The sequence below is a fragment of the Strigops habroptila genome, chromosome 2 (genome assembly GCF_004027225.2).
Source record: "Strigops habroptila isolate Jane chromosome 2, bStrHab1.2.pri, whole genome shotgun sequence".
NCBI classification, from domain to species: Eukaryota; Metazoa; Chordata; class Aves; order Psittaciformes; family Psittacidae; genus Strigops; species Strigops habroptila.
In genome coordinates this window covers 93611367-93637414 of record NC_044278.2, presented here as the reverse complement: position 1 = coordinate 93637414, position 26048 = coordinate 93611367, and the positions used below count along the sequence as shown (strand labels likewise).

Genomic DNA, 26048 nt, shown 5'->3' with positions numbered 1-26048 from the left:
CCGAGGCCCGGAAGTGACGCGTTTTGTAGCGGCCGGCGGGGTGTCCCCACGTGGTGGTGGGCGCACACCGCGGCGCGGGGCCTGCCATGAACCCCTTCCCGTGGTTCCCGCCGCCCGGGTTCCCCCCCCCCGCCGCCGCCCTTCTGCCCGCCCGCCTGGGACCCCGGCTTCTGGGCCCCTCCCGGCACCTTCCCGCCGCCCGGACGCTACCCGCCTCCCGACAGCTACTCGCAGCCCATCGACAGCCGCCCGCCTGCCGAGGGCTGCCCGCCAGACGACAGCTACTCGCAGCCAGAGAGTTACGTGCCACCCGCTGCCTGGTACCCCCCGGCCTACAGAGAGCAACGGCAAGGCCCGCACGCTGGTGAGTAGTCTCTTGGACCCGTGAACTCCTGACCGCCCCTCACTGGCAGGGACCTCCCTAACCCTTGTGGGGTGGAGGACTCGCCCTCTACGTGTGTGACCTGCTGTTCGTGCTGGTTGTGCAGCACTGGTTCGCCTCTCAGGCCCTTCCTTGCCACAGCAGGCCCAGCAGGGTAGGAGCAGGGGCTGTGTTTTACCAGCTGCAGGTATAACTGGCCTTCTTTTTTTTGGCAGGTGGAAATGGCAATTTCTCCCAGAAATGGCAAGGCGAGCAAGGGCCTGGGTTTGGTAAACGCTATCCAGAAGAAAATAACAAGCCAAAGGTAAGGACTGGATTCCACAGCACAAGAAAGATAGGGACCTATTGGAGTGGTTCCAAGGAGGACCACAGGAATGGTCAGAGGGCTGGAGCACCTCTCCTGTGAAGACATGCTGAGAGAGCTAGTGGTGTTCAGCCTGGAGAAGAGAAGGGTCCAGGGAGACCTTAGAGCAGCTTCTAATACCTAGAGGAGGGCTACAAGAAGGGTGGAGGGGGGCTGTTTACCAGGGTGTGGAGAGATAGGACAAGGGGGAATGGCTTTAAACTGCAAGAGTGTAGATTTTGATTAAATATTAGGAAAAAATTCTTCCCTGTGAGGGTGGTGAGACACTGGCACAGGTTGCCCAGAGAAGTTGTGGCTGCTCCATCCTTTGCAGTGTTCAAGGCCAGGTTGGACGGGGCTTGGAACAACCTGGTCTAGTGGAAGGTGTCCCTGCCTGTGGCAGGGGATTGGAACTACATGATCTTTAAGGTTCCTTCCAACCCAGACCATTCTGACATTCTGTGATGGTGGCAGTCATGTGGGACTTGCGCCGTGGTACTACAGAGACCTGTTAGTTTTGTCTAATGTGCCTGTCCTTACAGGAGAGCAAGCATATGACAGTCAGTCTGCAAATCTTGAGCTCATTGAAAGAAAGATGCCGTTCAGTCAAATTCTAACACAGGCTTAGTTTGGAAAAGCCCTTACCATGGTGATGCCTGGTGCCTCAGTTACATTAGTGGTCTATTATGTTACCAGGGCTAGGCAGCCAGATCACCTTGATGTGTGTAGTGGGAGATGGAAGGATCTCTGCTGCCCTCTGAATTCTTACGTGTCATGTGAGAATAGGCGTGGCCTGACTTGGTAGGTAAGAGCCTCTGGGTTGTATCCTAGCTGTCCTTCCAGCCCTCAATAAATGTGTGCCAGTCTGGTGTGTTTGCAGACATGACAATTGATGGAAAGATGGTAGTGGAAAGGGCTGAGTGCAGGGTGCTTTATTTGGAAGAGAAGTGATTTGAACTTCATTTTCATCTTTGAAACTCTTGAAACATGTTTTATTGATGGCTTTATTAACAAAAATACTCATGAAAGTGTTTTGCACCTGATTGAAACCAAGAATACTTTGTTGTCTTGTCACTGCAATCTTGACATGATCTCTTTTTTTCTGATTAGCAGACCAAAAAGAAAAAAGAGCCTGTCTTCACTCATTATTGTGATACCTGTGACCGTGGCTATAAAAACCAGGAGAAGTATGATGAACATGTTTCACAACATAAACAGGTTGATGAGTTTGGTTTGTTTTATTTACACTTTGAGTTTTAACTCTGTGCCTGATAAGTAGTTAGCTGTAGTCGCTCTTTGAGTGAGTCTTCGCAAAGAGATTCCAGAGCTACAAAAAAATGTTAGTAGGGGATTTTTTTCTGAATGTTGTGTGTAGGGGAGGTCTTGGTTGTTTTTTTTGTTTTATTGCTGAAGTCATTTTAATGTCTTTTTTGTGAAGTATTGCTAAATGGTAGGAATTAACTCATTGACGTCAGTGTAGCATATAAATTTTGTGTGAGAAGACTTTATGTGGAAAACGTATTTTAAAATCCACTCCTTTACTGCAAAGAAGTATCAACATTTGAAACTGGAGTCTTGCAAATCCTTCTCTGAGGTTAATGTTCTCTTCAGTTATCAGATATGTTGGCTTCATTGGTTATTCTAAAATCAGATGAAATTTTAAAGTGCATTATCCCTTCTGACTGTGTTTTATAAACACCTTTGTTTTGAGACTGTAGCTTAAAAGTTCTGTGTAACTAAATGTACAGGCATCTGGCACTGAGCTTGAAGTGTGCTCAAATGCTTGTTTATAATTTGTTTGCATAATTTGGTGTGTCTCAAGCTCACCACCTTATCTTGCAGTGCACAGAAGAAGGTTGCAATTTCAGCGCACACGAGAAGATAGTTCAGATACACTGGAAGAATGTAGGTATCCCCCCAGGCCCGAAATATGGGTCTGTGCAATGTTTACTGTAGACCTTTTTGTTCTTCAGAGGCTTGCTTTCATTCTGCTGGAAGGAAAACGTATCACCTCTGACTAGAATCTGTTGTAAGACAATATTGCGGATGAGAATATGTTGAAAGCTATGACTTTCTTAAATGGATTTATTTTATAATCACTGCATCTCACTAGTTTTGGAGATGTAAACAGTGCAATACTACTATAATTTGAGAGAATGATGCTTTTTTTTATGTACCTTTTTTTTCCTTCCCCTTTTAAACTCCTATGAAATACTTTTTTCTCAGGCACATGCACCTGGTGCTAAAAGAATAAAATTAGATAGTCCAGAAGAGATTGCTAGATGGAGAGAAGAAAGAAAAAAGTGAGTAAGGCTTGTGACCTATGAATTTGTTTCACTGTGTTTTCCCTGGGTGATTGTTAGATGGCAGCTGAAGGGCAGTAACAGCACATGCTGGCTGCTGCTGTTCCTTAGACTCCGCAAAACTCCTGCGGTAGTGTTCTGTGTCAGAATGCATGAGCTGGGAGGATGCGAGCTGTAGAGACTATAATCATTTGGATGGTTACATTAGAAGGCAAGATACCAACTGAGAAGGAGATGTTTTCCTAGATGCTTTCCTAGATGCTTTCCTAGATATTTGATTTGGTACCCCAGGTGAGGTGAACAACTCATTCCTTGTAGCCTGATCACTGAGACATTTTAGGTCAGAAATGTGTGTATGTTTTCTTGGTGTTTTTTTAATAGCTAAGAAATCTGGAACTACTGCACTGACTACAATTGCAGTACATCCTGCTGTGTGCAAATTTCTGCAGCTTAAGTTGTGCAAGTGTACCCCAACAGGGAGTTTTCCTCATTTTCAAGATTTTTCCATATCGCTTGTTGCTTTTCTACTTGAAAGAGAACAGCATTTGTGAACGATGCTGTTTCAGGTATCTTAACTTGCATTATACAAAGGATGTTAAGGTATAGCTGCCACGTAACCAGTATTTCTCATTATTTCTCATTCTGTGATGTCATGGTGGTGTAGCTTTTTTCGGTTGACCAGTGTTGAAGTGTTTAAAAAATCACACTGTGCTTCCATAGGCCTTATCCTACTGATTTATTTTTTTTTCTGAGTTGAACAGACTAAAATCTACCCTTTTGCAGCAGGTGAAAGATGCTGTAGGCTTTCCTCACTACTTTTCCTTACTTAGAATATAGTCTTGTGGGTGATCAGAGGTTTTGGTTTTGTCCTCAAGAGTCCTATATACAGAGTGGGAAGTGATAGAAACTTAGTTTCAAGATCACTGGTGATGAGCTAGGGCAGTGTACTAGTCACCTGGGTTTTTGGTTTTGGGTTGGTTTTTTTTTAATGAAAATAAACCTAGTTGTCTGATGCAGTCATACTGATAAATCCAGCTTGTGTTTATGTCAGAAAGCAGTGTTTATGTCAGAAAGCAGTGTTTATGTCAGAAAGCAGTGTTTATGTCAGAAAGCAGTGTTTATGTCAGAAAGCAGTGTTAATGCATTCTGGCTTTGAATCTGACTTCTAGAATCATAGAATACCAAGTTGGAAGGGACCTCAAGGGTCACCTGGTCCAACCCTTCTAGGCAAAGCATGATCTAGACAAGATGTCCCAGCACCTTGTCCAGCCGAATCTTAGAAGTGCCCAGTGTTGGGGAATCCACCACTTCCCTGGGGAGATTATTCCCATGGCTGATTGTTCTCATTGTGACTTCTCTTAATAAGTTTTTACATGGTGGTTTAGACAGAAAATGAGTGGATTGTATGGTGGGAGATTTTTTTTTTTTTTGTGGCTTTATGTCATTTTTTGCTATATTGAGAAGCAAAATTTCTCCCCATGTAAGTTGATTCCTGCAAGTTTTAACTTTCCTTTGGATGTGGCTTCAGCTTTTTCTGACTTCCCATGTTTAAAATGCCGTAGTTAGCCAACAAAAATTGATTGTGATATGCGCAGGTATAAGTTTGGAATTAGATTATTTTTGTTTCCAAGCTTTCCTTTTATTCATAACATACTTGAGGGCTTGGGTTTTATTTGCGTATGTCTACATATTGTTATCCTTTTCCCCCCCCAGCAGTGATACTTGCCACGTACTGTTACTTATGATATGAAGTGCTAACAGGGTTAGCAAAACCAAAAACTTCCTTAGATTTGTCTGTCTGCTGGCCTACATTTCATTTTCTAACAGTAGCTCTAAAGAAAAACATCAATACTGGTGTGCAGAATCCTTGCTACTAATTTTCACCTTTTTATACACTTTTCTGTTTTGGGAGGTGTTTGGGAAAGTTCCTGTGTAGTTTCTGATGCCAAGGTTTAAGTGTTGAAATGATTTTTAAGGTGTGCATGTCAGTACATGCACTAGTATCTACTAGAACACTAGGGAAGCAGGATCTGAATGTACAGTCATGTTTTAGATACTGTTGGGGAGTGTGTGCTGCAAGTCAGAGCAGCATTTATCTACAAATCAACATTTATCTACAAAGCAACAGTTATCTAGTTAATTGTAAGGATGATGCTCTGCCTGAGACTGTTTTTGCTGAGTTTCTAGAGAATCTCATGGTGGATACTGTTGCTTTTTTACAGGTGAGTATAATTTGGCTGTGGTACAACAGTGCTGAAAGCCTTTATTGGCTGCAAATGCAGTAAAATCAATGGAAATAAAGTCCAATAGTTACAACCACCAACCAAAAAAGGCAGTATGGGATTAGTACCTTCTAAGCCAGTGCCACTAGATGGAGTAGTGCTGTGGTTTATATTGGTACTTCAGTCCTGTGGGCATCTTATTTAGCTGTAATGGATGGGTGTAGGATGACTACCTGGGTGTCTTTTGTTACTCTTTGTACAGCAAGGAAACTCTACTTGCATCCTGCTTTTTTCCATTCTTTTTTTTTTTTTTTTTCATTTTAATTAAAAGGGAAAAGGGAGAGAGAAACCCAGTTGAAACCTTTGTGAAGCATTAATTGGGTCACCAGCAAAGCGTCAGTTTAGTACTGAAGGTCTGTTGTTGACTCACAGAAAACACTGCATTGTACAGGAAAAAAGGACACCAGAGGGAGTCTGAGTTATTAGGCAGTTTTGGTTTATGGTGACAGGAAAAAGCCTTTTTCTTTCAAGAAGCTCCAGTCAGAGCTGAGAATGAATCTTTTTAGGTCATTAGTAGTTTGTTTCTAATTAGGTTGCAGTGAATTAACATGTGTGTTTCCATGCTGCATCCCTAACAATCCTGTCTTGTTCTTTCAGCTGTTATAAATAATTACTTAGAGTTGAGATTTTTTTCTTCTTAATTAGCTGCTGTGTTGCTCAGTTGTGTATCCTGCTTAAAATCTTTTAGAAAGAGCCTGTGTTTAAAGTGCAGCCTTACTGATGTAGAGGGAAGAGAAGGGAGAGAGCTGGTAAGGAGCGAGTATCTCTGGATGAAGTATGCTGGGCTGGAACGCTGTTTCCCTGTCTGATTCTGTACAATGCCTTGTTCATTGCTGCAGCCTTCATGCCTCTGCTTACCTAAAAGATTCTTTAATGGTTTGTGGCCTGTTGAACCTGCTGAGCCAGGCAATCTAATTAAGCCAACAGCAATAGAGATGAAGTTCTGCAGAAACTCAGGGTTCCCCTATGTTTTGCAGACAGATGGTTGTGAAGTCTGACATCAACTTCGGTGATTACAATCACTTTTCTTGTTTTGATTTGTCCTATCCCTTCCAAGTGTTGAGAAATGTGCTGTTTTCAGCATATTTTTTCTTAAACACAAGCTTGAAGGCAATTATCTACATTGCATTTCCTTGATGTGTCAGAATGAGGTGTTGCTGTCTTCGCTTCTTCCCAAGTGAGATCTGGGTCTTTCTAGCCCATCTGTTTCTAACCCAACTCTTCTTGAGCAAAGGTTATTAGAATGTTGCAAGGCTGCTCTGGTGTTAAAGTGAATCGTTAAACTTACTTTTGCTCAGGTCCTAATATAACTTTGGAGGATCTTTTTGATCTTGTGTGCTCCTTGTAAATTCTCCCTCTCCTCCCCTCCTCTAATCTACTGGGTTTTCTTTGTTCAGTTAGGGATTGACTGCTGTATTTCCTTGCAACACATCTCATAGGCTGAGCATGTGTTTAATGAATGAAGGCCAGTACTGTCAACCACACTACTTTGAATTCGTGGTTTTCTAGTTGAATAATGATAATCCTAAAGTAGCTTGGAGTCCTCACTGATGTTGTGTTTATAGTAGTTAAATATGTAATAAGGAAAGTATTTTCTTAGCACCTAGTAAAAGTAGAGAATATGAAGCAAATAGAAGGAATGTGTGGTAGATCAAGGTAAACATAGATACCATAAAGTTTGCTCTGAACTGCAGGGATGGATTAGCAGTAAAACTGCCTCAGCTAACATATGGCAAGATCACTCTAGAGATGCAATGCCTGATAAAATGGCTGGAAGTCTTAAACCAAGATTTTTATCAGCTCTGTGTTGGGCCATCTTTGGTCCCTTTGGGGTATCGTGTCCCCTTTGCTGTTGGTTGTGCATATGCAATCAAGCTCAAGAAATTATTGAAGCAATTTGATCCCAGTGCTGCTCCTGTAAAGGTGATAAACTTGTATAGGTTTCGACTCAAATTAATTGTGTAAACTGCTGTAGAAACAGGTCTCTCTTCTGTTACACATTGGCAAAGCTCTGGTTTTCTGCTGCTTGCTAAGAGCTAGTTTACTGTGATGTTTATGTGAGCAAGATAGAGTGCTGGCTTATAAAAGCTGGTTTATAAAACATGTATAACTTTGGCTAGTGCACTCATTTACTGGCGGGGGGGGAAGCCCTATTCACTAAGGCACACATGCTAGTGATTATGCTTAGTGTCACCATTCCTGTCTGTGGAAGCTTAGGGTATCCTTTTCCTGCATGTCACTTTGGTGTGTATATATAATATACTCAGCCAGAAAACCATTTTTCTGGTGTTACATTGACAATTTACATGGAAAACCTTCAAATTTAGATTATAGAAGTGTCTATGGTTGGAAACTGCAACTGGTGTGAAATGGGGCTTCTTTCTCGGGCAGTACTGGATCCTTCATGAAATCTAGTGTGCCAGACCATTACATCCTGGTTTAACTCCCTCTTATACAATAAGTTGCTTAGGTTCATAAAGACTTTGTGGTGACTGATGAAGCTGTCTGTATTCAAGCTCTGACAAGTTGTTTGCAGGACCTAAGTGCTAGGCTACTTCTACTTTAGTGGTGTTTGTAGGTAGCATTTTAAGAACCTCATTTTGTTAGGGAGGGAGGAGGAGGGCATGTCTTCTGAGAAGGATTCAAACCCAAGTCAGCTCATCAGATTTTAACACATGGCCTTTTATGTGGAGAAGTTCAGTATAGGCTCTTCCTTCTGCATTGTCACACCTCTGTTCAGGAGCAGCCTTCCTGAATAAGAGTCCTCTGTATATTTAAAAAATAAATAAATAATTAAATTCCTCTTTTTGATTTTTGGTCTCTCTTGAGTACTTTGCGGCTGTCCTTAGACAGTGAAATTTGCAAAGCGTGACATAGAATTGTACCTCAAGACCATAATGTTTCGATCGGAGGCATATGCCTCCACCTAGGGTCCAGCTGAGTTTTCGTGCCTCCATGGGCACATCTAGCTGATGCTAGGAGGTGCACAGACCCTTCGTGCTGGGCACCTGATGGGTTGTGGAGTTGCACTGGGACTGGTGCATTGTGGTGGGTGTGTAACTTTGGTCCATGTCTCTCTGGTCCACTTGTTCCTTGCAGGGACAGCTGGGATTGACTTGGCCACGTCCCACCAGGACCCACTGGTGGGCTTAGCCCAGTCTCATCCTTGCACAGCAGAGCACCTATGGAGGAGTGAACCCAGTCTACCTTGTACTAGGGTGGGTGACCTGTGGACTCGCACATCTAGAGCTTACTGCTCACCATGTCCTTACATAGAAGAATAAACTAGCAGATGCTCGTTTGCTCGCTGTGAATGAAATGAAACACTGCACCTGTGCTGTCAAAATAGGTTCAGATTCTGCACAAGGTAAAGGTAGTGAGTAAAATTAACATTTTACTTGACATTTGAGAAGAGCTGGAGAAAATGAATGCAACCACTACACGTTCCTTCAGATGTGCTTTTGCAGGCATACTTGGACTTATGGCTTGAGCTCTTTTTGGCTGTTAGTTAGTGCCTGTGTCAACTAGAAGGGTGGTTTAGGAGAAATCTATCTGTCTTGGCAATGAATCGAACTGAAAGTATTCATGGATCCATTATGGTGGCTCGGTGGAGGGAGTGGTAACTCATAGGAATGAAAGTGGGAGGCAGTTAGATCTCAAATCATGTTGTGAGAGCATGTCTGAATATGTCCTTAATCAGCATAACTACAGGAGCACTTTGAAGACTCCTTTGCTTCAGGATTAAGGGTCTTCCCATATATCTTTAAAGTAAAAAAGAAATTCTAAGACAAACTTGAGGCTTGTTTGAGCATAACTACTTATTTTGTAGCTCACTCTCTTGTGAGCTTTACTTGGATGAAGGAAAGCATCTTGTCCTAAAACTGTGGAGAGATGCCAAGCACAAGGGTCTTTGCCAGTGTGAAGCTCTTGAGATTAAATAATTCATTGCATGCTTGCTGTGTGCTGGAAGTGTAATATCATGGATGAACAAATGTAGCTAACAGGGAAGAATGGAGATAAAACATCACATTCCTATGCTCACTTTTGCTGTATGGCGGATTTCCGGGAGAAATCCAATGGAAATAGATGTTGACAGCCTGTGTTCACATCCTCTTAAAGGAGACAAGTTCTGTAGCATGTTTAGGTGTGTCCCATAGGAAATGCTTACATCTTTTTCCCTGGGTATGTGGTTGAAGTTGTCTTGCATCAATGTGACGCATAACATTCATGTTGTAAAATGGGGAAGATGCATGTGGTAAGATTAAATATTTAGAGACTGATACGTCCTTTGTGATAGCTGTATATAGTGACTAGCTGTTCCAAGTTTCTCATTACTCCATTTTAACAGATTTATCAAATACTTACGCTTTGTGTTGCTATCCAGAAGCTGAGGGAGGTGGTGGTGCACTTGTGTTTCTCATTTACCACCTTTATCTCAAAGTACTGGGATTTAGCTGACTGATGTTTACAGAGCAACTAGCAGAGCCATTTTTGGGCTTTGACGGTAATTTGCAGCAGGCTTTGCATGTTAGAACCAGAGTGGCATTTGTTTGGAGGGAGGAAGGTGGGGAATAGAGGAGGGGTGGTTTGGGAGATGGTTATAACAGTAAATTTGTTTTGATCCACATGACTTAGCGATTTTTCTTGAAGCTGAATTAAAAAGGGGCAGTAATTTTGGTGAACTAGAGGTCAGTGTGCAAGCACAATACTGAGTATTGCTTGAGAGGAAACTTGTGTGCTTTTCACTGACTGTCACATTAAAGCAATCTTGTGCGCCCAGAAGCTGTTCTTACAGGCTTTTTTTTTGATATTGTAAGAACTCAGCAGTTGCTAAAGGCATGTTGTACCTTTTAAGATCATTCAAATACTCCAATTGAAGCACCATAAAAATCAAATTGCAGGACTAAATTGTGCTGTTATGTGTAGGGATAAGCAGAGGAGCTGTAAGTGTAACTGCACTGTTTGTCTGTAGCTTGTTTGATGGTTTGGTAAATCTAATCATGCCAATTTGGTATAATTTATTTTTATTTTTTAATAACGTGAGTACGTAAGCTGAAGTGCACTCAGATTTCTTTTCCTCACCAATGCCTTTTTGAGAAGGAAACAGTCTGTTAAACTTCAATGAAATGTTTTAAAAATTTATTATGTTTATAAAGGATGCTGGTTTTGTAAAGGGGGAATTGACATAGTGCAGTGAATCATTTAAGATCCAGTGAATTTGTTTTTCCTTCTAGAAATTTTCCTACATCGGCAAACATTGAAAGGAAGAAGGCAATGCAGATGCAGAAGGAAGAAAGGGGAGAAGTGCTGACTACCCAGCAGTTTGGGTAAGTGTTTTGAAACAAGCTAGTTACTTTCCTTCTCATAAGTGCAGAAGTACACTCTCTTAGTGTGGTCTCCCAGCACTTACTGCTTCCACTGTACACACCATCTAGCTGCCCTTTGATGGGGACAGGTCATTTAACAAACTGCAGATGTAATGTTCTTTTGTTTACAGTGCTTCATAGTCCACTTCAGTTAAATTAAACAATAATTGTATTAGAAATCTGATGTTCTTGCTGAATTCTGCACTCTAGCTTGTTTGAGAAAACCACATCCTAGTGGCCATTCATTAGATCAGTGTAACCGTGGTCTCTGAAGAAGAAATAATGGGGACGGAAGTCATGCAGCATAATGAATACCCTAATCCTTTAGTGCCTGAAAATGACCAAGGGAGATTTTATGAGCAGATTTGGCTTCTTACTCTCTCCTTTCAAGTGATAAATCAATAATCAGGTGAAGAGGGGAGGAAGATTTAACTTAATTTTCATAGCTTAAGTAGTGCTACTTCTTCTTCTGCCCTCCATAATCTTTATCTACCTTTTACCTTTGTTCTGAGCCTAGTACTTACTCCTCTTGGACTTGTATCTGTTCTCTCCCTTTTATTGGGAAATTACTTTCCAGCATGGTCTTTGTTCTTTTCCCATCAGTGTCAGTGTTCTTTGGAACCAGATAACTTCATTAGCTCTACTTTAGGGCCTGTGGGAAGGCTGTATAAAAAAATGTTATAATGGTTCATGCTCACAGAATATCACCTATTTAAACTAGAACGACTGAGCTGGAAGGCAGGAGCAGACTCAGTCCTAAGGGCTCTTGCTAAATACCATTTACTGCTGCGTGGAAGTGAAGCTGGAGCTTGCCTAGGGGCTTGCTTTGGTTGTCTTTTTTTAATAGGGGATGGCACCAAAGCAATAAAAACTTGCACCATGGTGAAGTGGTTGAGCCAGTGCAGAATAGGTTTCATGTCAGGCTAGTATAATTTGTTAAATGGTGACAGTGCAAATTACCTTGGTGCAGTGTGGGTTTCATAAGACCCAACATTTATCCCCCCCTTCCAGCCAGTTGCCTTTCATGATTTTTGGAAGGAAAGGTTTATAAAAGACTGAAGGAAGTAAAACTTCTTTTATAGGATATGAAGTTGCAGAAGTCCATTGGACCCAAGGAACCAAACCTAGGCATTGAGGCTAAAGCTGCAAACATGTAATACTAAGTTTGGAGATTCTTACAAGCAAAGATGAGTTTTGCTTGTCACAGTAACAAACTGTTTGGTGTCTGCAGGTTTGTTTTGTAGCTGTTGTGGCTGTGAGTCAGATAAATTATGTAGTCTTACATGTCAATCAGCACTTCCATACTATTATGTTTGTTAGTAACTTTATATCTGGAAAATTGTTCGGAAAAAGAGTCCTCAAAATTACAGGTTGCTTCCTTTCACTCAGTGACCTTTAACACTGGTTGATTCTAGAAATATCTTTTTTCCCCCCGGGGTGCTAGCACTATAGACTTGATGACTTGTCCAAAGAGCTGTCGTTTCTGCTTTGTATATCAACAGTGAAGATCCTGGAATTGGTGCTTATCTGGCAAATTTACTGATGCATGAGACAAAAATAGAATACAGCTTATTCTCTGCAAGCTGTACTGTTAAAGCAAATAGCTAAGTAAGATTTAGGAAGGATTAGATACTTAACACTTCCACGGTGCTTTCCATTTGTGGTTGTCTGAAGTGCTTTACACTGCTAATTCTCAGCATCCCCACATGTGAGATTAGAGATGCAGAAGGACCACTTTGGTAGTCTGTCTGGTGTCTTGCAACGGCTGAGTAATAGCGCATGGCTCTTTATACCCTCTGAATGGGATGTGAAGAGTAGTATATCTTTCACGAGGGGAAAGCAGAAGGCAGATGCTAGGCTGTTGTTTGTTGGGATGTGTTTGTGACCTTGGAGTTCCTTTCTGGGTGTTTGAGGCCCCAGGGAAATCAAAATGTTGTTGTTAACCTTTGGTCAAGGACAACACCTCTAATTGAGTCTATATTTTCTCAATATCTTACAGGTTATACAACAATATCCTGAATTTAGAGTCTGGTTGTACAAATTCAGAAATGCAGTTCTCTGTCTAAATGGAGTGGAATTATGGGAGCTAATATTAATCTCCTTTTGTGGATGAGAGACTGATGGACAGGAAGGTGATGACTTGCCTCTTGTGCCACAGGAGCGCTACAGTGGATGACGCTCTCTGGGCCAAGCAGTCAGTGTTAGACACTGTCATGAAATGACTGGAGAATGAAATGAAATGTATTTTGTTGTGATATAAAGCTGTTTTGAATGCTGTGGCAGGCCCTGTCCTTTCAAGAAGGACTTAATTAGGCTGGAAAGGTATGGAAGAGAGGAGTGTTGGTAATAGGAATGTTTCTGTACAAGAAAAGAAGTGGGTAGCGTGGAAGGGCTCTATAATGGAGGTCTAGAAAAACTGCAGAGGTGGGAAGAGGTGAATAGAATGCAGTTGTACACTGCTTTTTCGCAACTCGACAGGGATGGAGGTACCAAATGACCTTTTTAGAGATCAGAATGAAGACAAACTAAAGGAAGTAATTTTTCACAAAATATTAACACCTTGCTACAAGGTTTCAGGGATGCCAGACATTCACACAGCATCCCACAGTGTGAGATGCAAAACCATCAGTTGTCTTGGGAGCATCTCTAGTGAGAGAGAGTCTCTTAAGTGGTATACCATGCAAAAGTAGGTGAGGAGAAAGGTGTCCGCGCATCAAGCTGTTGTACAAGTATGGTACAGTTGACTAGGAATAACTGGACCTCTGCCATGCTGTAGGTGAGGCTGAGGGAGAGAGTACTGAGCAGAATGAACCATGGGGCTCATCCAGGATGGTAGATCTTGTATGTCTTTTGTGGTTGGAATGTGCTGCTAAGTTGCAGGCTGGCTTTGCTGAATTAAGTTTCTGTTGCTTGAAAACAAGTATTTTCAGGAAGTTTAGGTTGTCCCTTCTATATTGTCTTTTCTGTCTAGGTAATGTGAAAGGAAAACTCAGTGTCCTGGCACCTCAGATGATCAAGAAACTTGCTTAGCCTATGTACCCTTTGCCTTGTTAAAAAATAAGTCATGAACTTCAAACTCTTCATTTAGGTTCCAGCTTTGTCACATTGCCCTGCCAATGAGATGAGCTGTGACTGCCTGTCTGGTCTGTCACCACATGTTAGCTGAGCTGGAGTAAGTCCTGGCATCATGCTATGTTACTGAATCTTAAATCTAAGCTGTTTGATTATGTCAGTAAAGTTTATTCTCATAGCTTGTCATTTGTATGAGCTTTGTGTTTCTTTTCTCCAGCAAAATGAAGGGGATGTGGAAACCTTCAGGAAATGAGGAGAGGCTTGGGCAGCAAGGAAGACAGAAGAGAAGACAAAGGCGCCCGTTCTGGAAGAAATTTAGGAAAAATGGTGGTGATTATAATGTACCTAAAACTCAAAATGAAGCAGATGGACTGGAAAACGGCGTGTGTGAAAAGGAACGTGAAAACCAGCACGCTTTGGCATCTCAGCCATACGTGAGGGACGTAGACCCTCTTGGTCTTCTGGCAAACAGTGATGTCGGTAAGATGAAGGAAATTGGAGTACTTTTATTTTAAGTAGTACTACTTATGACTGACCTTTTGTGTAACTAGCAACTTCTGGGGAGAGCTGGAGATTTCCAAAACCATGTAAACTCTGTCCTTGACTGAAAGAGGGCTAACTGTGCATGTTTAAAATAGGAAAACTCTCTTAGTAGAAGATGGATGCAAGGCTTTATGGTATTCTTGGAGAAGAATACGGGGGAACCTGTAGTACCTTCTCATGGTTACTAACAAAAAATACAGGATTGCCGCATTGTGGCTAGAATAGTACCAGGGCCAACAGGGTTATAAGCTTGAAGGTAGTCAAACATCCCTGCACCTAAAACTTGCACTTAGAACTTCTTTTTAAATGGAAATGTCCATAAAGAGAGATCCTGATTCAGGACATGGTCTTCTGAGAAAATTCCCAGTGTGGTTATTGTGCAAGAATGGGTCAGTGCTTTATCTAAAGAATTCTGTACAGTTCTGTATCATCGAAGAATGCTTAACCTGAAGGGGAAAAGATGTTGGTAGACAGGATGTAGGTGTGTCTTGGATTTGAAAATTAACCATGCTGGATACTTATTTATCTTAGCTTTGTGTGTTTTAAAATACATTACTGGCTTTAAATCAATATTTAGCTAACAAATTGAAGAGGTTTTCTGAGCTGTTAATGGAGCACCTCAATTCTGTCTTTGTTTTAACAAGTGCTTTATCATAATAATCTTATTCTACCTATAATCCTCTGATTAGAAATGCTTTGTTGTCCAAAACACTTATCTGGGAGAGGCAGCAAATGCGAAGTGGTTTGGGCCATAGGGAAGTGATGCTGTAGTAACTTCAGGAACGAGAAGAAAAGAAATAGCATCTGAGTTCTTTTATGTTTAGATGCTGAAGCTTTTCCTTGCTAGTCAGGGGTTTGAAAGTGTGTCCATAAAGTTTGTGTACAGTATTACATGTTCTGATGTAAATACTGTGCAGTAGTCTAAAGGACATGCACCAGCTTAGGTTGCTAAACCAATGTAAAATAAGAAAAGCTTTATAAAGCCAGAAGAAGAATGAGGTACTTCAACAATCAAATTATTTTTAAAGACTATTGAATACACTTTTGTGGTTTTGAAAATAACAGTGTTAAGAATGTGAAAATAAATGGATTTCCTTGTACGAGTTAAGTGAATTATTTAAAATGTCAGCATTTTTCTTTTAATTCTGTTTTTTGCTGTATTATTGCTCTTGATACTCTCCATATGTGTGTGTTCTTTGAAATATTGCCACTTAGTTTTTTTTTTTTTGTGAGCATGTCTTGTTTCCACATGCTGGCAGCAATATAAACTCTCCAGATATAACTGTTTATAATATAGTCAGCAGTGATGCAGTACTCTTAGAATATGGCATGTAAGCTGACTTACACTCTAGCTATTTTTAGCAACAAGGCTAGAATGCATCCCCTGGAAAGATGTCTGATGCAGAGTTTTTCCTCTTGAAAACATAATCTTCAATTAGTGGGAACAAGAACTCAGCATCCCTATGCAATTTGTTTATTCCACTGATCTCTGCATGTTGGGAAATTTAAGTATGCTTAAATATAACTGTATTTCCCCACAGCATCTGCGTTTTACTTAATGTTAAAAAGTCTAATTATACCAAAGTACAGCTAGTAACTTCTGTTATAATAGGTAGGAAAGGAACATGGTACTTGCTTATTATGCATTATTAAAGCCAGGTGCAGTCTTTATTCAGATAATAACAAACACAGTGTAAGTAGAATTTTAAGAAAATCGTACAACTGAAATCCATGATTTTCCGGTATAGGTGTTCAAACCTTTCTAACAGCAGCAGCCCTTCCTCTGGAGGGAATGTGTTGGGTTTTCTGTTTTCTTTTGCATAATGCATTCGCTTAAGTTCTGCTTAGTGACTAGTTCCTTAAAAGATAAGAAATTGAATGGGAGATGACAAAACAGATTTTTTTTCCTCTTGAGTTGCAAGCAGAAACAAGGTAATATGATGGACCTGTCAGGCATAAAATTTTGAGGTATGTACTGACCAGAAACAGTCAGTTGTATTCAGTAATACATGACAGTTCCTCCAAAGGTGTTAACTCTCAAAAAGAAAATGTATTGCAGTAAATGTGTTTTCCTAATTTGCTAAAAACCAAATTAAAAGTAATTCATTAAAATTCAATAAGACGACACCCAACCACAGTATTCACTAAACATTTTGGATGAGCTAGGAAAAAAGACAGAAAAAAATAAAAATAACTTGAAGTAAATGGTATTTTTTGTAATTGCTGAAGTATATGCAGGTGCTAAATATTCTCCATTAGAAAAAGCCACTGTGTTCAGCACGAGCTTCCAATGTAATTGCAAATTGGCATGATTATTAAATTGGTGAGAATCAACCTTCCTCAAGAAGAGCTCAAAGTTAAAAGAGAGATTAAAATACAAAGTTAAAATACACACCTATTTATCTGAAAGTTGTTTTACCCAAAAGCATGACCTCCAACAAATCGAATTGTAAATTGTTCATGGTATACTAGAAGAGCATGGAAAGACGTTTGTGATTTCAAAATGAAGATCTCAAAAGTTTGTATTTCAGTAAAATCTTTTGAAGAAGTGTGAGGCAGCTTTCCTGTGGGGCAGGCTTAGACAAAGAGGGGATGGGAGAGGACACAACTCTTTGTGAAAATAAGATTGCAATCAGTCTTTCCCTAGGAGTTTCAACAGGCTGGTTTGTCAAACTATTTCTAGTGGGGGGGGGGGGGGGGGGTGTGTGCATGAAATTTACGTGCAAGTATACTACTGAAAAGCATTTCCTAGTTTTCCTGCTAATTCTAGCACTGTAAATCCAAGAGTCTTTCCAAGATTCTAGTGCATATAGATCCTTTGCTTCAAACTAAAGCTATCAAAATTTTGCATGTTTATTTTTAGGAATCTTTTTCTGTTAGGGCTCTGTTTTCCTAGTATCCTCAATTTCAGCATTTTTGGTTACTTGCCTCCTATCTTCCTGGCATTCTTTTTTTGGGTAGTTTGAGACTGTAATACCTCTCTTGTGCATGTCTGTAATGCTCTGCAGGGATTTAAATATCAAATATTCTGAAGTGTGGCTGAAAATTGATCATCTGATTTGTAGTCTTGGTTCTCAGTGTCCCCGATGACCTTTTTTACTATCCAAAAATTGTTTTGCTCTTCAAATCTCACTTTGAATGAGCCTAATTCTTCCCCGACTGGCTTGTGAATCATTCTCCCCCAGCCCTCGCCTCCGCAGGACTAAATCCAATAAGACTTCAAAACATATTATGATATCTTCTCTCTCTCTTTACCTACACTTGATACTAAAAACCTATAATTATGTTTGTTATGTGAAGAAAGAACTAGAAAGCCCAAGCTCTTGTTCAGGAAACTTTTTGCTACTGTAGTTTTGCTGGCAGGACTGTAAACCAGCAGGGAGAGGACTTTGCCGTTGAATATCTGTAGAGGGTAGGCAAATGTGGTGCTTTCTTGTCAGTCCATGGTGTTGAGCAGTAGTGCCCAACATCAGGTTTGTGCAGTAGTGAGATAGGGATTCAACAGCAAGACTGGCTGTTGACATGCAGGAGTACTGGGAAAAGTCCTTCTTGCCTTTTCTTTCCCTGCAGAATCTGACAAGGATGAAGCAGCAGCTGAAGATGGGAGGCTGGGTTTGACTGTTGTACCCAAGCAGGTCACCTCTGCCCTGAGTTCATTGTCAGCCAACTATGGCAGTGCATCTGACAGCGAGTCTGAAGGTATGTAGAAGCACATCCCTTTCTCCCTTTCCACCCTATGTCACTGTGTTGATGTGGACTGCAAGCAATGATAAAATCTGGTCACAAATTACTCTCCTTTGGGGGGTTTCACCTCTCCTGTGTTTATTTGGTCCTTTGTCAATTTGCATCTCATTGTCCAGTCTGTGTGTATTCATAAATACATCACTTATGAGTGCAGTAACCCAGTGGTAGCTCTTTATGGCTACATCCCCAACTGCTGAAAGCAGAACCTGTATAGTACTTACATTTTCTTGAGAAAAAACTTTAAAGAGAAATCAGAGTGTTGCAGAAGAAAATACAACATGTAAGCTGTGGCTTACATTTAGCAAAGATGTTAAAATAATGGCAGTTCAGCAGCTATACCTCCAAAACACTTGGCTGTGGAAATGCCTTTTGATTTCTGGCCTGTCTACCAGTGCTGTAATTCAGAGCTGTCTTGTACCTGTTGATTTTTAGGCTTATACAAGTAAAGAGTGAAGCTTGTTAAAGGTTGTGCGTGGGGATGTTCTTGCAGTCTGGGTACAGACCCTTTCCAGGTTACTTTCGGTGACAGTCCATACTAGTACTGGTATAAGCCATGTATAAAGACAGGTTGGGAGGAGTAAAAGGTTATGCCATTATTCTGCTCCTCTTGTTTCCCCATTGCTCCCTTCTCCCAGTTTTGAGCACTAACTAGTGTTACTGAATGAGCCATTACTTATTCCCAGTATGGTAGTATTTCCTGGCCTCAGAGAAGCACCCGGACATAGCACAGCATTTGTGCAGACAGGGATGGCCTTTTCCACTTGGCCTGTACCACACCTAATGCCCTCGCTTCCCAGCCCTACAGCATACTTCAGAAGGCCTCAGAGTTTCCTGAAAGGCTGGGTGGGTTTTTTCCCTCCTCTTTGCTTGCCTTTCCTCAGCAGCATTTGCTGGCTTAAAAGGGGGGCATAAAATGTCTTTGGTTAGGGTAATTGAATTTCCTGAGCCTTTCTTCCCCCTAGTTGGGAAAGAAAAAAGAAACCTGCCCTCAGTCTCGCTTCAAATCCTATTTGAATAGTGCCAGGAAAAAGCTGTTATGCTCACCCTGTGAACAAATTTCTATGTCCTTAAGGGCTTTTTCCATAGAAGGCTGCTGGGTGTTGCAGTAAGACGTGAACCCTCTAGTACTTGATTTTTGTGCTCCTCTTGAAGGCATGCATCAGTGTATAGTACAAAATTGCTGCTGCTCCTTGATTTTGCAGGTAGTTACTATCTAGGTAGCTTTACCTGCCCTAGATGGCTTACTCAAAGTTAGAGAGAGTATCTAGCAGGCAGGGAATTGAACTTGGGCATGCTCTGCCCTAACTGTATCATGATTTTCTTAGCAGCCAAATTTACAGCAAGCTATTTTGTGAAGCAGAAGCAATGTACTTTCTAAGCGATAAGAAGGCAGAGGTTTGAAAATCTTGTTCAGCTCTTACTGCTTCTGTTTTTCTTTTTGCAGTGCAGAATTTAAATATCTTGTTTTCTTTCCTGTGAATGTTTAGAGATTATTCTTTGTATTTTAAAAGAAACTCCAAACCAAACAAAACCCTCCCTTCCCCCAAGTAAACCTTGAACATCTTCACATCAGGTTATGTGAGCAAGAGTAGTGCTAACTAACTGCCAGTGCATGGGGATATAATAATGTTAAAAAGGCTTTTAAGTTTGAGATGAAAGTGTGTTTTTTTCTTTAAGAAATCCCTGTCAAGACTGCAACAAAAGCTGAGAAAAACCAGCCTGCGCTCAAAAATACGCCTCAAACTACTTATGTTCCTTGGAGCCGAAATCCGAAGCAAAAACGTCCAGAATATGCAGGCACGATGTTGAGAAACTCAAATTTAAATGCACGTCCCCCCAGAGGGCCTGATAACTGGGGCAAGAGAACATTACCTCTCCTTCCGAAGCGCCGTCCAACTCTGCTGGAAATGGTAACAGTCTTAGTGCTAAAATAATGCCTCCAGTACCAGAGCAGCGCTGTATCTGAGCAGTTCTCCTTTTCCTTCTTGGAAGTTAGAGCAGTTTGTTAACAAAGATCCTGTCTTAAAAACAGCAAAGTGAGCATTTCACTTGGAGAACCTGTAGATGCTTAAATATACAGATAGAAATACCCTCATATACATTCAGGTAATGGCTGACTTTGGTGAGCAGGAGATGACAACTTAAATATGTGCCTAAAATGAGCTGCACAAAGGACAAAACCTTTACTCCTTCTCCCCTATCCAGTATGTTTTGTTTATGTGTGATCCCATTAGCCTTATTCTGATCTTTCTCCCTTTGCTCCTGACTTTGCTATTCAGCTGCCTTCCTCTGATCAAGGAGCACATAATTTTTTCAGATACAGTCAATAAGGTCTTGTTGATAAGGGTGTTGGTGTCTTAAACTGTAGGGTGGTGTTGAGCTGCATCCTGCATGTGCATGAGGTAGGCATGTTTACATCAATCTGAGGAAGTGACAGCACTGGTACCTTGAAGAGCAGGTTGGTGTCTCAGAAGGGTGAGAAGAGGTTTGTAGTCTGAGGTGTTACAATTCTGTTTTCAGTAATAGTTCAAAGCATCCTATTTGGAAGCTTGGGGGCTTTCTTTGAAGCTTTTGTTGCATTTAGGACTCAGAAGCAGTATCAGATAGTAGGCTACCCTCGTGATTTTGCGAACAGCCTGCATAAAGCTCCTCTATCAAGGGAAAACTTGTTCTGGACAGAACACAGTGGAAAGCAGGGTGCCAGTGACATCAGGGCTCTGAAACAGTGCAGAATGTTTAGGCAAGAGATACCTGATAAGGCACATCCCAAGCTACAGATGTGGGAGAAATCCCTTGATAGTCCTTTTAGCACATAGTACCGTTGCTGCCAAGACTTAAAGCTCCTAGTGACTGAAAAGGAAATGTTTGCCCTTTGTGTAGCTCCCTAAGCATGCAGTTGTCTTTATCTCTTGCTCTTCAAAGTTGTTGGAGATCAAAGCAAAAGAGGACTCTGGAATAGAGTCAGATGAGGTCCCACAAGCTGAGAGAAGCTGGTAGAACATTGGAAGCCTGAACTGCAGCTTGCCAGTATAGTCCATTTTAAAACCTGCATTTTGGTGTGTGGGTTTTTTTGTATCTTTTAATGTTGCTCAAAACTGTAGTTTAAAGGATGTGTACTGTGGCTATGAATCACAGAGGAGTGCTTGAGATTCACAGGTACGCTTCCACTGTCAGAAATGGTCATTGTGGAAAAACCTTGAGGAAGCAAGGTTGAAATTTTACAGTGAGTCACTGCTGAGAATTCATCCAAAAAGTGAGGAAGTAGAATTGCTAAAAAAAGGATTTTTTTTATCAGTGAAATGATACTTTTATTCTCCTACTTCCCCTTTTTGCTATAAAAGAGGGGGTAGGAGAATAGCTGCAAGATGTCTATTGCAGTCATTCAGCAGTGGGCTTGGGTGCTACTGAAACGTGCTTTTTGTAGCCATGCAAACAGTAATGTGCATTTTAGCCATTCTGTATGTTGATGAAAGGCTTTCGTAGCATCACTCTGTTGATACCTATGCCTGCATTAAAAAATATAATACAAAGATGGAGTCTTTGATAGGGCGATGGTGCATCCCATCTGTGCTGTTATTTGGCCATTTGGGAATTCAGCAGTTTCTCCTAGTTGAGCAAAGAGAACATGGCTGTGCTGTCCCATGTCTGCCCTAATGTGCATCTCTTTGTTCAGATGGGAGGTTTCTGAAGGCCTATTTTAGGTGTCAGCTGCTTGTAACACCTTGTAGTAACTAGTCTAAATAGAAATATGCACACCTTAAAGTGACTGGTTAAACCACTGTTGAAACTGACAACAACAAAAAGGCTTCTCTGTGAGATTACAAGCTAAATTTTGCTAGATCTCCTGCAATGTGTAAAACTATCAGGTAGTTACAGATTTAGCCACTTGCTTTAAACTTGTTTCTTCAGAGTACTAGTTCTGCTGATGCTCACAATGACAGAAGTTCCTTCAGCCTTCTGGCTGATTCATTTATTTTTTTTCTTTTAACACCAAAATGAACTTCAATGAGGTTGAAGTTGATGAGGGAGGCCTCTAGCATTTTAAGATACTGTATTAGTGGGTTACAGCCTAAACCAGTTATTGCTATTTAAATCCAGTCTAGTACTTGATGAAACATACCCTTTCCTTGTATTCATAACCATCTTTTACTCAAAGGGGTTTTCTAATAAAAAATGCAAGGGATGTTAAATTACAGGTATGCTATGACCTGGAAAGTGTAAAAGATGCTAATAGTCTTGCTCTCCTGATGTACTGGGACGTGTGGCTTAGTATTACAGTCCATGATATGAGAACACTGTCATCTGGATCTACACTTGGATAACTGGGGGGGAAATTCTTAATATAGGAATAGGTATATTCAGTGAGATTCTCTACCACCTGCGCAAAATGAAATTGTCAGTTTAATCCAGAAATACCGTCAGAGTTATCAGCTTGATCTACCTGCCTTAGTGCATTAATGGTGCTAAATGAGCAGTTTAAATATGTGCACTGTGGGCACTGTCTGAGGTTCAGCTATAGCAGTCATTTTTTTTCCTTCTTAGTAGCTGGTGCAGTGCAGTGTTTTTCATCCTTTTCACTGGTACAGTCATGGTGCCAGTACCATAGTGAATCATGGCTGTTATGAGCCTCTATCTCTAGAAATGGTGTTTAACCACTAACCTGTGCTGCTGCCCAGAAGAGCAGCTCCCTTCCTGCTTCCTTCTCTGTGAATGCCTGGTTGCACCTCTTATTCTCTGCTACGCTGGGCCTTTTGCTTACCCTGTTGAGTTTTTGACACACATGACCCTAAAAAAACCCCTAAACAAAGAATAAAAGAATCCCAGGACATCCCACTGCTTGCTGCTAATTGTCAGGTTTATTTTCTCCTGGCCGGTGAGTTGAACTGATGCAATAAGGGGTCTGGTCTCCCCTTGGCAAGGAAGACAGCAAGCCCTTACATTGCCCAGCCCAGAAAGCTGTGTGGTAGTGCTGTCAAACATGCTCCCTGGCTCTGCCAAAGCCTCAGTCAGGGGGAAAGCACCAAGTGTGGGATTATATGGCTTTTCTGGGCTGTGTCTGGTAAGGTAGTCTCCTGCTCTGTGTATCCAGGACTCCTGTGAGAAAGCCAACTATTTAAATTCAGAGATGTTCAAAATTACTGACTAGAGCCATACATCTTTCTAGGCTTGTATCAGAGCAATAGAGGGAAATGTGCATCATCATCTCTTCTTTCTTTCCAGTTACTGGCCCAGGACATCCGACACGAAAGGAATGTGATTTTGCAGTGTGTTCGATACCTCATCCAGAATAACGTATTTGGACTTCGCTTTAAAACAGAACCACAAGCTGAAACAGAACCACAAGCTGAAACAGAGGCTGTACGGCCCTCTACAACAGCTATGGCAGAGTCTTTGACAGACAAACTCAATGAATCTAATTGTTCTTGTAGCTCTGACCTTCAGTTAGCAGGAGGAAGAGAAGATGCATTATTAATAGCCCAGGGTGAGAAAGCACCCGAGGATCAGACTTCGCAGATGGCTCACTTGGCAGATGAGGACACGTGGGAAACCCCATCAATTCAGTGTGAAGAAGTACTGTAGATGATGTCTGTTGTGGACGGTAAAGCGAAGGCTCATGTTTTCTACCTGACTGATGCTTTTTGAAAAACATCAGTATAACAAAATGATCATTAAATTACATACTGAGAACTGTTAAAACCACTTTTCTGGTCTGTTCTGCCTGAGGTAGCCATTTCCTTGTGAAAACATCATCTGTTTTGAGTAATTGCATTTCCCCATGGCAGAAACGCAGCAGTGGCACAGAGTAGGACCTTGCCTAGAGTAGGTGCAGATCCCCACTTCTGAGCTTCAGAGCTCTGAATGTTTTACCTGTTTATGAAGTGTGTGTCAGTCCATCACCAGAGCCAAGTAATGCTGTGGTAGGGTGGATCTTCCTCGTGGGAAATTGTGGTCTGGTGTCTCTGGGAGTATCCGAGTGTCCAGAATTATTTCAATGTACTTCTGAAGTTTTAATTCATTGCACATTTTGTTTTTCCCGGCTGTTATTGATGCAATATATCCAATACAAATGTAGTATATCCAGTATACAGGGAAGAAATGAAATGGAAGATGTAATTGACCCGGCTCTAAAAGCAGTGCTTGCAGTAGGAGACTCTTCCTCTCTGAACCAATTTAACCAAGCAGAGCATTGGAAATGAGGGTGCAGACTGATGCAAGAAGCATTTGTTGTTTTTTTTTTTTTTTTAACAAATAAATAAACCCAAAAAAGATATGACTGTTAGCTGCTTGCATCAGTTCTAGGTTGCTAGTTGACCTCAGGTACCCAATATTAAGCCTTAACTGCTGTTACAGTCATTGCCTGACAAATCTAACTCTTGAAGCAAAATCTTAGTATTAAGAATATTATTAGAGTTTAGAAAGTTTACCAGGAGTTACTGATTTGACCCTTTTTCATATGCACTGGGAGTTTATTAGTTGGCCTATTGGAAGAATGTCTTCCTTGGTGCATTGTTACAATGCTCCTACAACATTCAGTGGTCTGTTCTGTTTGTCATAGATCTGTTGTGTACATCCATAGTGTCGTGAACATAAAAGCATCAGCCAAGGTTTAGAAACAAGTTTAGCCTTTTGATTACATTGTGCATTTGTTTGTCAGAATGCTTCTTGTCAAGGGCAGGTGTTAAGTTTGTCACATTGACACTGAAAACATGCCACGAAAATCATCGTTACCAAAATCTCCACTTCAGAGTCTGCTCTTTGTCTTTTAATCATGGTTAAATTTGAGAGTTAAATCTCGGGGATTGCTTTTATTTTTATTTTCTTGTTCTTTGATGGAAGTCCAGCTTTCCATTTCACCATCTAAAATAGGGAGACTCACATGGAGGGGGTTTTTTTTGTTGTTGCTTAATAACTGTAATTTCTTTCCTCTAATTCCTTAACTTGTGCCATACATCTCATTTGTGGTGCACAGAAAACAAGAAATAGTTGAAAATTCTGTCCCACTGCTCTGCTATTTATAGCTACGACTGCATATTGTGTTTGTAATTCACTATCTAAATTTATGGAATTATATAAATATCAACACCCTTGTAAAAGTTGTGTGTCTCAGGAATATATGTGCAGAATAGAAGCAGTGATCACAAACATTTATATTTCCAAGGCAGATGATTCATTCTTCCCATAATAATCCCACAAGCCATCTCAATTGCACTGACTTGCTTATGGCACTTACAGTTTTACTCTGATGAAAATACCAGAGTAAAAATACCAGCAAAGGACTGTAAGCTACAGAGGTCTGGCACTCGGGCAGAACCTGATTTCAGAGTGGAGTGGTACTGGTGCTGTTGAAAGCATGGGTAACAGCTTCAGGAAAAAGAAATGGATGTCTTAGGATTGCTACTAAATTGCACTTTAAACGCCTCTTAACATGCTTCTGTCCCTATCAAGTTGATGGCAGAGCTTTCTTTGACTGTACACTCTTAGCTTTCGTTTAAAAAAAAAAAAAAAAAAAGCCCAAAATCCCTTGAATCTGAATTCTTTATACTGTTGTCATTATGGACTTAAGAATATTAAACTTTCACAAAAACCCAAAAGCTTTGTCAGAAGAAAATCTTTTCTGTTTCATGTAGATAGGAAGAGGTAGGTTTCTTCTGGGGGAGAGCAGTACATGGCATAAATTGGGAGTTTTAACGTAGGACTTGTTGTATATATGCAGAATTGCTATTGCTGTTCATGTAGTGAGTTCTGCTAACTCATAGCAGACACGTAGAGGCATGTGCTGCAGTGATGTTAAACCCTGAATTGCGGTCTGGTCAACAAGTGGAAGGTCTTTCCCTTCTTTTCCTTTTCCTGTTCTTCCAGGCCATGGTCAGACCCCACTGTACCCCCTTCTGCTCTTCAAGAATGTGCTTTCTTAGTACTTTGGATTCATCCTTCAGAAAGAAAAGCTGCCAGACTTGACTTTCTCTGGTATGGGAGGCCTGCAGGCTTCTCTGGTGCCTGCAGCTTTCCTGT

General features: G+C 41.1%; 1 protein-coding gene across 1 annotated transcript; it reads left to right on the top strand.

Moving 5' to 3' along the window:
• The first annotated feature begins 86 nt into the window (after positions 1 to 86).
• On the top strand, positions 87 to 25627 carry NUFIP1 (nuclear FMR1 interacting protein 1). The gene is given in 11 exon segments (XM_030477611.1): positions 87 to 122; positions 124 to 364; positions 598 to 686; positions 1836 to 1943; positions 2568 to 2630; positions 2952 to 3028; positions 10545 to 10637; positions 13966 to 14228; positions 17862 to 17990; positions 19713 to 19945; positions 23256 to 25627. Coding segments are annotated over 11 exon segments (1692 nt in total). The 3' UTR covers positions 23616 to 25627.
• Positions 25628 to 26048: the final 421 nt, after the last annotated feature.